This window comes from Leucopleurus acutus (genome assembly GCF_964270905.1).
Source record: "Leucopleurus acutus genome assembly, chromosome: 2".
NCBI lineage: Eukaryota > Metazoa > Chordata > Mammalia > Artiodactyla > Delphinidae > Leucopleurus > Leucopleurus acutus.
The window spans coordinates 139,300,744-139,319,598 of record NC_139143.1 but is presented as its reverse complement, the minus strand read 5'-3'; the positions used below and the strand labels follow the sequence as shown (position 1 = coordinate 139,319,598).

The window sequence follows — 18,855 nt, the reverse complement described above, 5'->3', positions numbered from 1 at the left end:
AAAAATAACTCATTTTCATTTTAAGAGGTGAATCTGTAAATGGAAAATTATTATTTTCAACCTTAATTTGTTAAAAATTTTGTTTCAAATTTTTCATAGTATTTTTTTTTTTTTTGCGGTACGCAGGCCTCTCACTATTGTGGCCTCTCCCGTTGCGGAGCACAGGCTCCGGACGTGCAGGCTCAGCGGCCATGGCTCACGGGCCCAGCCTCTCCGCAGCATGTGGGATCTTCCCGGACCGGGGCACGAACCCGTGTTCCCTGCAAAGGCAGGCGGACTCTCAACCACTGCGCCACCAGGGAAGCCCCATAGTATTTTTATTTTCATGATACAGTGAATTAAATGACATGGTAATACCTTACACAAATTTTGTCAAGACAATTTGTATAAGATATTATACAAGGGAATAGCATTTTTTTTCCCTGTGGAAATGGTCAAAGAAAAGTATATAAGGTTTAAAAAAACGTGCTATCAATTCTGTGATTCTCTCTTCCCCTTTATTTTGTGACAGCACAAATGATACAAAAAAAACTAGAAAATTAAAAATTTAGAATAATGCTTCAAAGTAATTTGGAGGGGAATCTCATATTGCTCCATGAGATATGTCTTTTCTTTAAATTCAGTAGAGTCTGTGTAGTTCAGTTTAAAAACAACTTCATATTTAAAAGTCTATACTGAAAAATACATTCCAATATTTTATAAAAGGAGATGTGGAAATTTTAAAAGTTTGAAAATACTTTTTCTCTACAAGCATAAGAATAACTAGAATATAATGAAGACTCATCCCTGAGATAGCTAAAATAAACTTATAAATTTTAAAAGCTTTCGAAAGAATAATAAATATACATCTGGAGCTTTAAATGGGAAAACTGGTACCTAATACCACTATTAGATTTAATCTGAGTTTTAAAATATATAGCTCTACCAAAGGTGCCATTTTTATTAATGCTTTATTAAGTCTATCCACAAATGCTAAAAATATATAGAAGCATATGAGATACAAAATATAAGTCAAGATCCTCTTCTACATGTTGGCTTACTTTAAAGGGTCAAGAAGAAATGTATTATTTACGTTGAGATTATCTACTGGTGCGTGTAGAAAGTTTAAATTAGCTGCAAGAAATTTTATCTAGACATGCACCTGCCTGTGCTATGATCTGGTATTTATTGGGCAGATTAATTACAAACATTTCTTCTGTTCCTTTAAATATGATCAGGCAGATACAGAAGTTGGCGTTTTCATAGTGAGTGCATTTCTTCTAAATGCCTGCAGGATAAAAAAGATGCTTATTAAATCATCAAGAATTAGTTTCCAAATTAACATGCATCTCATACATGATTTAAGAAATGATTTAAACACCCGTTTACTATGTAATTTGGTACCTAGTTTAGTTAGGTACTGGTCATCTCTCATTTACTTATTTTTGAGTCTTCAAAGCAAGATTCACCTTCACAAATAATTGTCAATATGACTACTCTGACATAGCACTCTTCACTTTATGTGAAGATGGATTTGAGATACTTCGAGAGGGTTCTAAAACTCCAACATGACCTAATGAAAACACCAAATCTTACATGCCTTTTGTCTATAAGCCTTCAGTGCCTTTCAGCAGGTGTTTCCTCCAACAGCTGCCCACGCAAAAAAGTCTTTACTGACATTCCTATTCAGAGTATGTCCCTCTGGGGACTCCTAGTGGTGATAGAAGTTCTTGTCTATTTGGCCTTAGGACACTTGTGTGAGAGGAAGCCTTTGAAAAAAGCACCCAATGGCAACTGATGGCATATATTCCCATAGGGCATGTGGACCCTTTACTTCCTTAAATATCCCTTCCTTGCTTATATTGGCAGCTATGAATAAGTAATACATGGTGGGCCCCTATATTTCCCTATTCATGACAGTCCACCTATATCCTTCTTGTCCTACAAGTAGATAGGTTGCCAACTTGACAACCAACTTTTGCCAACTCATGAGCTGAGTCTGATCTGAATACTAGTAGAAGATTTTAAGCATCCTAGGGGTCACTTAATATCCTTATAGGTTATTGATACACAGTTATCAGAACTAATGATAATACTGTGGAGGAAAGGAAGACTGCCATTTATTAAGAAGTTACTGTGGGAATTAATTAATTAATTAATTAGACTTTTATTTTATTTTATTTTTGTTTTTTTTGCCACACCGTGCAGCTTGCAGGATCTTAGTTCCCTGACCAGGGACTGAACCGGGGCCCTGGCAGTGAAAGTGCCAAGTCCTAACCACAGGACCACCAGGGAATTCCCTAAGCTATTTTATATAATCCACAAGGTAAACAGCATCGGTCCCATTTTATAATTAAGGTTTTGGGAACCGAGTGCCTTGTTTAAGGCCACTAGCTAAAGTAGGTAGTAGAGCTGGTGCTGGACATCTAATCCAAATCCCATTCTCTGTTATAATGCCAGGCCCTGCAAAGAAGTCTCATCAGTTGATCATGGCTGCCAGGACAGCTGTGTTGAGAAAGATTCTGAGGCCAAATTTAGGATCCAGCAAAAATCAATACTTCGATCAATGTGATGTATATCATAGCACAAGAGTAAGGAACAGCAGCATGTTTGTTTTCTCTACACTGTCATACTGGTTCTGGAGATGAAGATCTCAGAACACAAATGAAAAGAAATTTACATACAGTGATGCAGTTCATGAGCAGTATTTTGACAGAATTCATCCTTTATATAGCAATTATATTCTTTCTAAAACATATTTTGGATTGTTACTTCCTTAATAATCTTCACTGGTCCATTTCCGCCTAATGAATAAAGTCTGAGCTAATTTATTAGCCTGGTGATCATAACTGTCAATGATATATCTGGAATCTACTGTTCAATCATTCTGCTTCTCTGCCTTTTTTGTTCATGCTGTTATCTCTGCCTAGTATGTTTACACAGCCCATCAACATTACCCATTTTTCAAATTCCAGCTTCCTAGTAAAATACAAACATTTCTATTACTAGGGTCTTGGATGGCCCTCTGTTAGAGATTATGTACAGTGGAATAACTAAAACTGATTTTAAAATCATGAACCCTTAAATAATGACCTAATCACTCTATCCTAAAGGCGGTCTATGTTGTGTATTCCTCTACTACTGCTTATTCTTCATTTCGTACTTAGAGTAGGAAAGAATGTTTACTCTCCTCAGTCTGAAGAGGAAGAAATTTCTGTCAACTCCTCTGCTCCCTACAGCCAATGGAGAAGTGACAAATTTGATTGAAGTCCCGAACAGTAGTCCACATTTTACCAGTCATATTCGGCCACTATTCTTACACAACACTCTTCTTCCCCACTATTCAGCTTCCCTTTCACCGTCTGTCTACTCTCAAGTCCAGCTGGCCTTCATGCTTCGTAATTTCATGTTGTAAGGAGACCAGCCCATTTTCTCTCTCTCTTCTGCAACCAAGCATGTAAGGTAGGTCTGTGGTCTTTACTGTTATAGACACACGTGGACTTGGGTCTATTTCAAGGATCCAGCTTTCTCCTCAGGTTCAGGAGAGCACATGGGATTCAAGATCTAGATTCAGTATGGGAGAGGGGAGGTTCCACTTCTGCCTTAGTCCACATTAGTTACCCCAACCTTCTACCAGAGGGCCTGCCATGTTGGAGGTTAATTCCTCCACTAATCAAGTTGACACTTTGATCCTCGTTGGATTCATAATCTTTTTTTGTACTTGCTATTGTACAGAATCCTAGAAAGAAGAAGGGTCTGAACTTGTGTCACTTATCATAGCTTGCCTTATATTATTATTATTTCAGGTATATAATATGAATCTTATATCCTTAGCTTGAATACTAGGTTGGCATTAAGCGAAGTGCTTTGTTTATACTAACCCTCACACTATTGTTAACCAAGCGATTTATTTACCCTGTTTCCAGGAAATGTATCTCAGCATCGCTCGTCGACATTAGCCCAAATCGTGCTTTCTCCGCCTCTTTTGCTGGTCGTCATACTGTCTGTGGCCTATGGGTTGCTGTCTCCCTTACGCAGTCTCTCTTATTGTAACATTATTTTATAAAGGCTCCATTTTCTAAAGGCTCTGGGAGCGAATGCATATGGGGTGCTTACCCCCAATGAATAATATAGGTCAGGAGGAATAATAACTGAAGTGTGACAGAGGGCAGAAGTGATGTGCAGACAGGGAATCTGGCCACAGTGGTGTCAGGGGCATTGTGACTGTCAGAGGTTTCTAGGGCATAGGACAAGATCAGGGAGTTTAATATCCTCCCTTAGTCATACCAGTTAGGCAGCTGTGACAAATGTATAAAAGAACATGGAAGAGAGGGATCTAAGGAAGCCTTGTGTAAGGTAAGTTATAAGCAGGTTTTGCAAGACAGGTAACATTTTGATGATGGGGGAAAAGGTATGCCAAGTAGAGGAGACAAGAACAAAGATAAGGAAATGAGAAAGGTGCTTTCTGAGGAATGTGTCTAGGTATGAATGGCAAATAATCTGGAGTGACTGAGGCACAAAGACAAATTAGAAAGGTAAGCTGGGGTCAGATCAGGGAAGAGTTCTGAATGATGGTATACATTTGGATTTTACTATGAATATGGTGGAGTGATACCTTCGAAAGCATAATTTGTTCAGAAGCAGGACAGGCTGTAGGGAAACGAGATCAAAGAGCAGAGAGGCAGGTTACAGTGAGGATGCAGATAACCTGGATGAGAGGTAACGAAGGAATAAACCAGCGCAGTGGACATGGGAAGAAGTAAACGTTTTGGGAAGTGATATGCCTTGGCAGCAGTTTGGATGTGGGGACAACTGGATCAGACAGAATTGTAAGGTTTTCAGCCTTATCACTGGATGAATGTAATCCCTAGAAAGATAAAATGAGGGATAATATGAGGGGGGGATGAAATCAGCATATTAGGGGAATAATGTATGGGAGCTGAGATTGTTTACAGCTCAGGAGGAGGGTGACTTATACACTAAGGTGAGAACTAAAGTCAAGGAATGGATGAGATCATGAGGAAAGCACCCAAGGTGAGAAGAAAACATGATCAAAAACCCAGGGAAATGTCTCAAAGGTAGTCAAGTACATTTCACTGTTATTTCCCTCTGTTGCTTCCCACTAAAAGGGAAGTTGACTAGTAGGTCAACCTTAATTCTTTCAAGTTTTTTGAAGGTACTACTCAAAATAAAGACTGAAAAACATCCCTAACATGTGATGATGTTTACTAGAATCCATGAACACAAAGCTATTCTCAGTACTCTTAAGTTTCCCAAAAGTTCATTAATGAGACTGTCATATATTAAATGTGTATATTCATTTGCCAAATGTATGACTGTGAATATTTATGTGTGTATATAACTGTGTATTTATGACAACGATCTAATAGTTTGCTGCTGGATTTCCATAGGTCAGAAATTGTATAAAACATTTTACCCTATAATGAATGAATGTATGCATTTGTATATATATTGTATACGTAAAGCTTAATAGGATCTAAAACCTTTGAGCAGTCATGAAACCTGACATTCACTGATTACTACCATGTAGTAGGCAAGAGCACAGGCTCTGGCACCAGACTACTCTGGTTAGTATACTGGCTCTGTCTCTTAAGTGATTCTGGTACAAGGTACTTAACCTCTGTGTCTCAGCTTCCTTACCTGTAAAATAAAGATAATAACTATCTACTTCACATAAGTTGTTGTGAAGGTTAAATGGGATGCGTATAAAGTGCTTATAACAGTGTCCGGCACATTGGAAGTGCTCAATAAATGTTAGCTATTATTATAAGCTATTATTTATTGTATAATACAGAATGAACATTTTAAGGAGTGAAAGTGATACAATTTTCTGTAGAAGATGCTTTGCAAATATTTTAAAAACAGCTAGTTAAGAAGATAATATTAATTACTTGAGATACCATTTCCAAAGAAACGTATTTTCAGTATAGAATTCTTTTTTTGCATTAATTTTTTTCTGAGAGAAAACAGGCAACATCTGGTTAGCTTCTAAGAATCTTAATATTGATGCCACTAAGTCTGGGATAATGCTAGTTTTTACTGTGAACCTTCAGTTGCAGGTACACTAAACACTAATGTTACATCATGACTCATAATGCTTCTAGCTAATATGTTATAGTAAGCTATTTATAAATATATCATTTTTACTTGTATTGCTGAATCCACAGGAATTGTTTTGAAGGAAAGGTACAACTAGTTAATATGTAATTATTTACTTAATTCAGCACATTTCCAAATTCACTGACTTGTTATGTCTTTGTTCAGTCAGATGTGCCCTATAGAAACTATAACCTACCTCTCACTATTTAGTTAGCTATTTTTACTAAAGGTACTCAATTAAGGGCCCTCTTTATATTCACTAAAAAATATGCCCTCTCTGAAAGCTAGCCCGGTAAGCTCAACAGTGTTCTCTTTCAACAGCCCCTAACTCACAGATCTTGTTAGACTGCCTTCCTATTATTTATAAGAATAGATAAAATATACTTTCAACTAATGTCCCTATTTTCTTTACAGACAGACAATACCAAGTTTGATAATATAATTAAAATGTTTCCACCTGGAAAATAAACAGTGAAATCTAACAAGGCTAAACCTAATTATAAAGGTGAAACAGTACCTCGGTTTAAAATGGTTTTTAAGGAATTCATAGCTATCAAGATCATATAATTAATTCTATATGAAAGAAAAAAGATTTTTTTCAGAAAACAGTGCAAAGTAAGTTGTCATAGTAATGATGCAGAATAAATGCTTAGAATGAAATTAAAGAACCTACACATAAAGTTTTATTTTACATTATAAATAACAGCTTTGGGGCTATAAATTCTTGTTTCAACAGCCTACAGATTTGCCTGATTCTGTTTCAGAACGTACATTTAAAAATTTAGGATGAAAACTGCCAAGAAACATTATTATAATGTGTGCTTATGTTTTATTATAATTATTCATCTTTTGTGCTAGGTTCTATAATCCTGAGGGCAGGACTATGTCTGTCTTGTTTATTAGTGTATCCCCAGTGCTAGAATAGTGCCTGGCTCCTAGTAGGCATTCAATAAATATTAAATGAATGAGGCATGTAAGGAAATAGCAATTTATAAGTATTTGAAAATATCTAAATAATTCCTTTAAAAAATTCTTATGAGTGGCCATTTGTTTTTATTCATTCACTGAATATGCATTATGGACCTTCTATCCAGGTTCTATACTAAACTCCGGGACTATAGTATAGAGATAAGACTTTTGTTTGTTTGCCAAGGAGAAGCCCAGAGAGAGCCCTGTAACCAGACAATTACAATACACTATCACATGATACATTTATAATCATTCAGACAAGTGTTGTAGAAGCCTAGAAGATGAAGCAACTTAGCCTTTTACCTAGGCGAGCTGGGGAGAGTTTCAAATGATGTGACACTGAAGGCTGACCTTAAGGAATGAGCAGGAGTTTGCTAGACAAAGAAGGAAGCAAGTACAATCCAGGCAGAGAGAGAAGTAGTAGAGAAGCCTGGCGTCCTGAAAGAGAGAGAGATTCCAGAGGACTGAAGCATATGGTATGAACAGTGTGAATGAAAAAGACTACTTTCTGCCTATGTGAGGTCTGAGCTGGAGTAAGAAAAACACCTAATATGTACTGATTGCCCAAGTCCTGCTTTTAACTACATAATTAGTTATATAACACTATAAATATCTGCTTTATTATTATATACATGTGTTTAAAATACAAAAACCACTTAGAGAATTTATCTAACACTTTGAGGAGCTTTTCTGACTACTCTAAGAGTTAAAATGGGAAAAAAATGTTCACCTGTCAGGTGACATAAAACCGATTCCTACTAAATGTGCCAGAATAATTTTTCTCCACCTCAAGAACAGTTAGTCTTCAGTCTGTTCATTACTGTCTTTTTATAGTATTTTTATTTAATAAAACCTATTAAGACTACCATACAAATCTCTTTACTTATGCTTTTATCTTTTAACTGATCAATTTTTATATTGCTGACATCCCTTCTTCACCATTTGCTCATTTAAAAATTCATAGTATATGAAATATGTCTCTGGAGAAAATGTCTATAAAATTTGTTACAGCTGGCAAATGTGTATGAGTCAGTGATAGCACATGACTAAATGCTTCACAGAAAATAAAATTTGTTTCTGTAGTAAGCAGAACTGTTTAAATGTTATTTATTTTTATGTTTCAAAGAAAATATATTGTGAAGTGCTGCATTGATTTAATACGCAACAATGTCTGTGTACACGCTGTAGAAGGAAAATTTATGAAACCTTTGCACAACTCCTTTAATTGAATTTTCCAAATCTCTCACCACACACAAATAATCAATATCTTCTGCAGAGAAAACCAGTCAGAATTATTACTGTCTTTCGTTTCAATTTTGTTGTCATCAGCACATACAGAGCACCTGGATATTTGTAATGCCTGATAGCAAGTTATTTACTATATTTACACCTCTTAAACACATAATTGCTATTAAATGAGTTAAAATCTATGGTTTAAATTATTTTACCTAATTATTTAAAAGATAAAAGCATCACACTTCTAGTAAAGTATAAAAAAAATTAAATCTTGGAAGAAATTATTTAAAAGGCTTTGAAAAGTAATAAACCAGTTTGTTTTTCCTTAAATCCTAGACAAATCCCAAGTAAGCAGTCGAAATGTAGCTCTAAAAGTGATGAATAGTGTAAAGCAAAAGCATGAACATTTATTAATAGGAAAAGGTATGACCCACATACAGCATATGTGACAACTGAATCCTTATAAAGAGCTGAGGACTACAGTTGTACATTAATGTGTATTTGTGTCACCAAAACTAACATCTCTATTTTTTATCTCCAGATAAACTAATGTTTACCTGGTGATAAACATAAGAGTGTTAACATAAACATAAGAATGTTAAAGCATAGGGGAATTTTTGTTGTTTCTCCTAAAATTCATCATGTCTAAACCTCAGTGCTTTTAATATTGGAGTATTTGTTTGAAAAAAGATATTGCTTAATGTTAAGATATAACAGAAAAAAAAGGGTAGAAGTTTTCTAGGAGTAAAATTATTTAGCTGATATGATGAATACTTTTTCAAGACTGAGTGGGGGAAAGAACAACATATTTTTAAGCTAAAAAATACTTCAGTGGGTGGTTAGAATGAAAAGGCAATATCAAACTATTTTATAGTCTTAGAACAGAAGGAGTTTAAAATTTGTCCTGTGGTCCAAGAATTTGAAAACTTCAAAATCCTATAACCAAGATGAATTTTACAATGCAAGAAGACAGTAAGTTAGCTAAAGAAAGCCAGAACATGATAGTTTGTGCTTTTTTCTTTTTAAGGCCAGAGCTAGAAATTCTGAAATATTTTGTATTATAAACAGCTGAAACAATCAACTTTTTTGAACAATGTAAAGTTCAGATGGTTACATTTCATTTAAATTATGCATACTTCAACCTACACAATTATTCTCAAAACAGATAAAATATGTTTTGGACTGAAGCTAAGTGTCTAGATTTCATATCTTAAGTGTCTAGATTTCATATCTTGGCAACTGCTCTATAATTTGCTTACATTCTTTTAAAAAACATTTTGTTTACTGGAAGTACTAGTCACAGACAAACAATGCTGGTATTTTCTAATATCTCCAGAAAAAATGAAAATACCAAGTACAATATAATGCCATCTATTGTCTCAGGAATATTTGTATCAAGTTGTTTTATGTAGGGGTTGATTATGCAAAGTAAATAAATTTCATGCCTTCCCATGTGATGATAATGTGACATTCCATCTGTATCAACCCATTGAATGGTCATATGTTTTAAATCTTCAGCATAACAAATTAAAAATAATTTTGAAAATTCACATCCAAATATAACAGAAAAAGAACCTTTCATTTCATTATTTTTCTAATAGTCATAAAGCCAATATTATTAAGGAAAGTGAAGTTAGGCTTACTTCCTAAGTAACTGAAAAAAGAAAGAAGCCTTCCTTTGTTTAGGAAATTTGTAGTTAGCAAAGGAGGTCCTCTTTATTCATATGCTCTATCAAGGCATTCCCTAATGTGTAAGGTCCAGTTCTGAAAACTATGAAAATCTCAGTGTACCTTTTCATGTTACTGTGTATATTTTAAATTTCCCTGGAATAGTTTATATAAAGCCTTAGAATGTGTGTCAGATGTCTATTTAATTAAAACACTAGAGTCTTATCTTTACAATTATACTTCTCTGCCTGTAATAAAGACTGCAACTGATGCTAAACAAACAAGCACTGAAATGAAATAAAATAAACAGAACTAAAGGACCAATTCAAAGGTGCAATGACAGCATAAATGTTGGAATTCTTCTGTTATTGTGTATTTTAACTATTCTGGGAAAATTTGATAAGAATCTGAAGGACATTCTTTTTTTTTTTTTTTTTTTTTGCAGTACGTGGGCCTCTTACTGCCGTGGCCTCTCCCGCGGAGCACAGGCTCCGGAAGCGCAGGCCCAGCGGCCATGGCTCACGGGCCCAGCCGCTCCGCAGCATGTGGGATCTTCCTGGACCGGGGCATGAACCCATGTCCCCTGCATCAGCAGGCGGACTCTCAACCACTGTGCCACCAGGGAAGCCCTGAAGGACATTCTTTTGATAGTGAAACAAGTAATCTGTTTATTTTCATTTTCATAATTACCTAATAAAACAAATCCAAAACATAGGGCTGATTTTTATATTATGTAATTTGTGACTATATAGTTTCTAATATTATGGAGATTCTCAAAACATTTTAAAATTTAAATAATTCTGGGTAACAGCATAGTAAAAGAAAAGATTAATTAGAAATTTTTATAAAAAGATGAAGGCTAGATCCCCAAATAAGGAATATACAAAGCAAATAGTTTGAACTGTCAAAAAAACTAACAAAGCCCTCTTAAATTATAAATGTATGAATAGAAGGGGGTGAAAGTTAACTTAGCAAAGAAATTTACATATAACATGCATGTGTTTGGTGTCCATCACCTTTAACCGAAAAAAAAAAAATCCCACTAATATTAAAAAATACACATATTAGGAACCAGAGAAAAAAACAGGGAAAAGTATTCCATAAAAATATTTAGCTCAAATTCAAATTAAAAAATTCAATCTATTTTTCAGGCAATATTACTTTAAAAAATAAGTTGATACACTAATGAAGATTTGAATACCTCAGTAAATATTAAGAGCTAATGTAGCTCTTGCCAAGAAACAGAAATGGAAAATGACATATATTTTCATATATATATTTCTATATAATTTATATAAATATTATATATTTAATATATCTTAGCTCAGTTTTCATTTAAACCACAACAAATAATCAATGCTTATTAGAAACTTTAAAGCATGATTTAGTGATAGAATCTCCTCTATGCATGAACACTCAGTTCTTCGGGAACACCTGGTAATGGGCAAGTCAGTTTTAATGCCTAAAATACTAGAAAATGGTTTTAAGGCTGATCATGCAGACACACACAAAGAATCAGTATGTACTGGATAACTGAAAGGAGATGACTGTTTTAACATGTGGAAATAACTTTAATGTCTTAATCAATGTTTAGGGAAGGAAACAATACTTTTGGGAAATTTTTTCCCATTAATTATTAGCAGTGACAGTTCACCTATTTGTTCTACAATTTTCCCTTCCTCACAAGCCTAATGTAAAGCCTAATTCTAATTAATTCTAGGAAATTACAGATTAAAAGAAAAATTACACCATTGCCACAGAATATATAGAAGAAAGATTTCCTCTAGTTGGGAAATAATAAATATTCCAATTTCCCATTATGATCCTCTAAAACTTGTCAAGTTAGTAGAGATTAAAACCACTGAAAACCAGTTACACATTATAATCCAGTTTACACAGCATCAGAAGAGATCTCAAGCCTTTTCTAAGGAAAGAGCTGCCTTCATGCTCTTAAATTCTATGGACCCTAATGGGAGTTAGCTGCCCAACTGAATGGCTCAGGAAGCCTGCTCAGTTCCTTTCCCACATGAGTTTTGGAGAAGTTTTTCCATGGCTGCTGCCCTGCCATGACCCAGTTGGCCTTTGGAACTGACCAGCAGGGAATCTAGCTCTTTCCACTGCAAACTCATTGCTGGCTTTGTTAAAGATCCTAAACACAGACTAACATACTAGAATGGTTGAACCAGTTTCAGTTATGCCTTATGTTTGAATCTGAGAGCAGGGATGACTGGATGATTTCATTTGTTTTAGGAAGAGACAACATGGAAAAATGCAAAGACCATACTTTTTGAGCAAGACTGGTCTTTAGTTGGAATCCCTGCTCTGACACTTAAGTAGCAGTGTCTTTGGGCAAGTTACTTAATATTTTTGTGTCTTTGCTGCTTACCTATAATGACAATAATAGCTATCTTGCAGGGTTGTTGTAATGATCTGCTGATTCTAGTATTGGGAACACAGTAATTATTAGTCCTCAACAAATGGTAGTCATTGGTACTCAAAAATGGTAGACTAAAACATGGCTATCCACTTCAGGGCTACCTCTATCTGCAGAGATTGCCAAATGGCACTCATGTCAGTAATATTAAAATCATCCCTCTTAAGTTGGTCTAATGGTTTTAATATTTTATAGTATTTTGCTTACTGAGGTATGAATGTGCATGTGTTATGAGAACTTAAAATCTGCTAATTTAGTTTCCCATACTGTGAAATGCCCCAAGGTGTGAGTTCACAGTAGATCAAATGTCATTAATAATCTGAAAGTTTTCAGAACACTGGTTACAAAGTAACTTTTTATGTTTTGTGGATCTTTCTAATTCACCATTAAAAGCTGCCATATATTAATGCATTGTTGCCCCATTTGTCTGTATTCTCAAAAAGAACTTTTAATAGAAGAAAAAATTTAACTCTTGAACTGGAAATTGTATTTCAAAAGTTCAGTCATCAGGGAAGCTGATCTTACCAGACACGGTCTTTTGCTAAATGCAATATAATGTTTTTCAAATGAGATTCGTGGTCTTTTAAAAAAAGGGCCCATGATAATTGGTTGAAATGGTAAAATGAGATGAAAGGATCTCTTTATGTAATAAATTAAAACACAACTCTCACCTTTGTTGGGAAGTCCTGAATTCTTCTTTTCAAATAGTTTTTGTTTTGTTACTTTTGTCACTAAAGGAAAAAAAATCTCACATTAAAAATTAATACAGAATATTAAATAATTTCTCATTTTGGAAGAAACTTCATAAGAAATAATTTCAAGCAATACATACTTATAAATATCAAGTATAAAATGCAATACCTTATATCTTTTGTAAAGAATGAGAACTGCATTAAAAAAAAGCCTAATACCAGTTACCAAGGTACATTCTTTCCCTTCACATTCAAGAAGAATCCCTGAAATAACATATCCTGGCAAAAGATATGTGGCTTCCTGTTCTAAGTTTGCAAACAAGTAATAGACACGATCAAAAACTCATAAATTTCTCTTACGTAGGTCTTTTGTTTTCTGCATTTCTCTTTTTAAGACACCTGATGTATGGGAGATACCAATGAGATTTTCAAGCTCTCTACTGTCCTCCAAAGCCTAAAAGAAAGTCATCTTAAATGAGTTAAGTTCTCTACAAATATAATACTACTGACAAGTCTAGTGAAAATACAGTATACTGCTTCCTTCATATGAAAAACTTAAACTCTATGATAATGAAATTTAACTTTTTCTGTTAGGTTAACTACTGCAAGCCTTAAAATACCTGAATAAAAACAATTCATTAACTAAAAAGACTAAACATAATTAATAAATTTACTTTTAAATGTGAAGACGCCAGATATTACTAAAATATTATGGTTAATTAATGTTCATACATGAAAAGAAGTTCCCATGAAAAGTAAATTGAACATATCCCCTGTAAGTTCTTTCTGGGATTGGATTCTCCTATTCTTTTTCAAATAGGGTAATAGAATATGAAAAATTATATGCCAAAAAAAGCAAACCTGTATATTACTTAAATTTTGCATTATTTCCATGAATTCGTCTGATGATTTCTCAACTTTAGATAGCAACACCATGAATCTATGAATGAAGAAAAAAGTATTCAGCAAATCAGGCACTTTCAGAGCTTTAATTCTTTTGAAAGCATCTTTGATTCAGTTTTCTAATCCTTTTCTTTATATTTTTCAAAGTGGTAAAAGATGTAAATGATCCTCCTTCATGCTTTCATTCCTTTACAAACAGTATATTTTACCAACCATCCTGTCCTTTGGTGTTTCACTTTCTCATTCCCACTTTGCAGTGGGAGAGAAGATATAGCTGGCTTGTCCTTTCTCCCCCATACCACTTTGAGAAAACTAATACATCCCCATCTCCTTATTGACCTAGATCTAAGCCTATGAATCAGTGTTACCCAGTGATCTTCTTTAATAAAAAACCAAGTTTTTTAGCTTTAATATATCTCAATGTGACAAAGACACAAAGGCACTCTTTTAAATTTGAAAACAAAGAAAACTTCACTTTGTAATTCTACCTTCCTTCTAAACATATCTCTAGTTAGCATATTAGCATTCTGGAAAAATCTTAGGTTTTAAAAATATTTTTATAACTTTATACCACACTTTCTTGCCTTAATATAACATTACACACACACAAACACACACATATTCATGTGTCTATAATTTTAAAAGCTGCACAATATTGTACCTAATGAATACACCAAAGATGATTTAACCATTTCCTTATGGCTGCAATTTTAGTTTCTTTTTCAATTTTAAGATCTCATAGCTGTGTATGATAATCTATACCAGTGCAGTCTAACAAAAATATAATGCAAGCCACATATGTAATTAAAAATTTTCTAGTAGCCACATTAAAAGAAGTAAAAAGAAATAGGTGAACTTAATTTTAATGATATATTTAACTCAATATATCCAAAGTATTACCATTTCAACATGTAATCAGTATAAAAATTATTCGAGATATTTTATACTTACTTTTTTTTTCAAAATTCAGTGTATACTTTACACGCATAGCACAGCTCATTTCAGAATAGTCACATTTAAAATGCTCATTAGCCATGTGTGGCTGGCTAGTGACTACTGTTTCGGAGAGCACAAATCTATACTATCGATTTTATGAGAGAAACTAGATATTCTCTTTAAGTGCTTTTCAAAATCACATCAGTGTTATCCATTAACATTTGTGTGCTATTAAAAAATAAGACCAATGTGATGTTAAATGTACATACACAATGAATATGAACAGTATGTTTTTCTTTTTTTAATTAATTTTTTGCTGCATTGGGTCTTCGTTGCTGCACGTGGGCTTTCTCTAGTTGCGGCGAGCGGGGGCTGCTCTTCGTTGCGGTGTGCGGGCTTCTCATTGCAGTGGCTTCTCTTGTTGCGGAGCACGGGCTCTAGGCGCACAGGCTTCAGTAGTTGTGGCATGAGGGCTCAGTAGTTGTGGCTCGCAGGCTCTAGAGTGCAGGCTCAGTAGTTGTGGTGCACGGGCTTAGTTGCCCTGTGGCATGTGGGATCTTCCTGGCCGAGGGCTCAAACCCGTGTCCCCTGCATTGGAAGGCGGATTCTTAACCACTGTGCCACCAGGGAAGTCCCTGAACAGTATGTTTCAACTAAGTAAAATATATATCTAAGTACACAACAAGGAATGGAGAGAAAGCATTATGCAAAAGCTAAAAATTATGTGAGGACAGTGGAATTACAGGTCATATTCTTTCTTTAAAAATTTTCCTTTATTATTATGCATTTTAAATTAGAAGTCATCTATCTGTCTGAGGCCTCAACTGCTCACCACTGGAACCTCAGTTTGTGACAGAGTATCATAAAAGGATTCCATCTCCTCCAATTGAGCTCCAAAAGCCTGAAGGAGCAAGATGACTTAAGTGACTCCCACCCAGGGCTGGGAACCTCCAGCTTCCCCTATATTATACGTAAGCCTACTAAGTGCTTCAGAAGTGCAAAGCTGAGGCAATTAAGCTACTCTGCTATGAGGAGGAGTCCTAGGGGCTCTTTTCCTTGCATCCCTTTCCTGGGAGGATTGGAGGGGCAGAGCTTCTCCACACTGTCTTATCATACCTTAAGGAACTGATGCTGTTCCCTGTCTACCCTCAGGGAATTGTGTGGGAAGGGCTGGGTCCTGCAGGATTGCCATCTTGAATGACTCAAAGGAGCTCTGTTCAGATAGAGTAAGATGTGAATGGTGCCCCCAGGAGCTGTGCTATGTAGCATCCCCAACAATCCTATTAGTAAATCTCTCTCCCAAGTTAAGATAGTTATCCAGCAGCTAAGCAAACTGTTTGTAACCTTGGAGTTTTTGGACTGAGTATCAATTCTCTGACTATCAAGATATTCTTCACATGCCTAAGCTACTTTTGCAAGGAAACTTGCCTCCACTGCAGGACCAAGTAGAGTAGTGGACACTCCATCACTCTTGTAATTTTTATTTTAATTTCCTTTCCTTTCCTCCTCCTCGTCCTTTTACTTCTTCCTAGGTGAAATCAACTCCTTTTCCCATCTCGGTTGCAACCAAATTCACAGAACGGTTTTAAAACTGTCATCCAACTGTTAAATTTTGAGAAATTCAGGAAGTGTGTTCTCCATTTCTACATCTTCTGACTCAGTGGACAAGGCTTCATAATCTTTGGAGATAAACTACTTGCTGAGCAGCTTTTGGGAGAAGAATGGTTGCCACTGTCTTCATCCTAGACAAAATGGCAATTTTTATATTTAATCCCATTTGTGCTGGAGACTGGATTTTTATTGCTGCTAATAGCATTTTCTATATTTTCAATGGATGGTTCAAACTGTACTTTGTTGCCTTAAGACAGCATCACTGTTTGCTTTAATATCATCTCGATGTCCCTTCACTAATTTACTTATTTCTGAAAACCAACCATCTTTTATTCCTGCCTGCAGAATACATTTGTTACAAAATTTCCAAGTTATTGTTGCTCCCTCTTTCAAGTTGGCGAGTGAAAGTGTCATCAGTAGGTGCCGTTCAGATTTTATAGAACACTACTCCTTTCTTAAACAGATTTACCTCTAGCTGGACTAAATTGGATCAAATCCTTCATCTTATAATGACCATTGCAAGCTATGCAGATGTTGATGGGTACTGCATCCCAATATCTAGTGACTGCTGCCAGCTTCATGGCATCCTTATAAGATTTGATCACATCCTATATTATGGCCAAAGACCACTGTAGTACAACTTGAGAAATCTGAAATCTTGGTCCTCCTTGAATGAATCTTTTTTTGTTTGTCAATAGAGTAAAAGTCCAGCATCATCTTTTTTTACCAACGGGTATTTTTAAAGTGTCTGGGTTAGTCCTCTAAGATACCTTTAAAAAGAAACTATGATCCAGTTGCTCCCGCACAACAGAAAGTTGTTCACATTTTGACATGTTTTTGCCAGACTGCCTTACGTCAGGGCAGATTCTTATGGTATGTTCACTATGAATATCTCTTTTTCTCTTGAGAAAGCCACATGCCAAAAATTCAGGGTTTTCGGTGCCTTTTCCAGTTTGCCTAGAAAAGTCTCACTGTGAAATTCAGAGTTCTCTCATTTTCCCCAAAGAGGAAGTCTTATTATTCTGAAGAACAACTGAAATTAGATGCTTCGACCACATAAAATCCATGGAGGGATGTATCCATTAATTATACTTTAAATTTCTTCCACAGAAATTTCTTCAGTTTCAAGCAAGTCATATGTAATGTAACTTTCAAAACTATCATTCTGCTCCAATTCTGTTTTTTTCCCATCTTGACTGCTTTCAATTATTTTCCATTCTTACCTTCAAATTTAGCTTCATCATTTTCCTTTTCTCCATAAAGTTCCTCAGATATATTCTGAGGGGAGAACTAAAAGAATAAGGAGAAACTATCGTTAAATTGGTGGGTCTGACTAAAAATTGCTGATACAGGTGGTTAGCAAGCATTAACTCAGCTGTTGCTGTGCCATTCTAGATGTGGAAGAAGGGAGGCAAAGGAGATAGGACAGGAGCCCACTAATGTCTTCAAGATTCCCTAGCATGCGACTCATGGTGCCTACTGTATTAACTGTGCAGGCACTGTGGGTGTAATGAGAGAAGAGGAGAAACGTCTAAAAGCCATAATGGTCTTTAAAGATCCTGATTTCCCCCTTTCTGTAACTTCCAATTGTTTGGCATCTGTCTTCCTCACCAGACTGTAAGTTCCATGAAGGCAAGGACAGGCTCTACTTGTTTACGTTATAAACCAAGTTACCTAGCATGGTGTCTGTAGTATGGTAGATATTATTTGATGGATCAATGAATAAAATAAAAAAGACCTAGTCCATTAAATATCCATTCCTAGATCCAAGTGAAATATGCTCATCTTTTATTTTTTTCTTTCTTTTACGTCCTTCTAATCATAGACTTCATAGTTCATGTTTGTTGCATCACTGAGAAAGCTGGGTGGGGGAAACAGGGAGATGCTGGTCAAAGTGTACAAGTCTTCATTTATAAGATGAATAAGTTCTGGGGATCTCATGTACAGCACGGTAGCTGTAGTTAAAAAATACTATATTGTATACTTCAAATTGATAAGAAGAGTAGATCTTAAGCATTCTCACCACCAAGAAAACAAGGTAACTATGTGAGATGGTAAATATGTTAATTAACCTTACTGTCATAATTATTTCACAATGTATACATATATCAAATCATCACGTTATACACTTTAAATATATATATTTTATTTGCCAATTATACTTCAATTAAGCTGGAAAAAACTTGAAGAATAAGAAAATTTTCTCAGTCCCTTAACCTTCTGCCACACACATGGGTGTCTAATACGTAATCCTGGATTTCCTACCTATTTGTTTTCTTCATTCCTGGCCCAAGCTGTGAGTGCTAG

The 18,855-nt window shown here is 35.2% G+C and overlaps 1 protein-coding gene across 1 annotated transcript in view; it reads right to left on the bottom strand.

The window, feature by feature from the left end:
• Nucleotides 1-342: 342 nt before the first annotated feature.
• The window catches only part of ITGB3BP (integrin subunit beta 3 binding protein), an 87,301-nt gene continuing 68,788 nt past the window's right edge, over nucleotides 343-18,855 (bottom strand). Inside the window, exons 5-8 of the mRNA XM_082834734.1 lie at nucleotides 13,960-14,038; nucleotides 13,459-13,552; nucleotides 13,078-13,137; nucleotides 343-1,267 (exon numbers count right to left, since the gene is read on the bottom strand). Of these exons, the coding sequence (XP_082690860.1) occupies nucleotides 1,260-1,267; nucleotides 13,078-13,137; nucleotides 13,459-13,552; nucleotides 13,960-14,038 (241 nt within the window). The 3' untranslated portion in view covers nucleotides 343-1,259. The remainder of the gene's footprint in view (nucleotides 1,268-13,077; nucleotides 13,138-13,458; nucleotides 13,553-13,959; nucleotides 14,039-18,855) is intronic.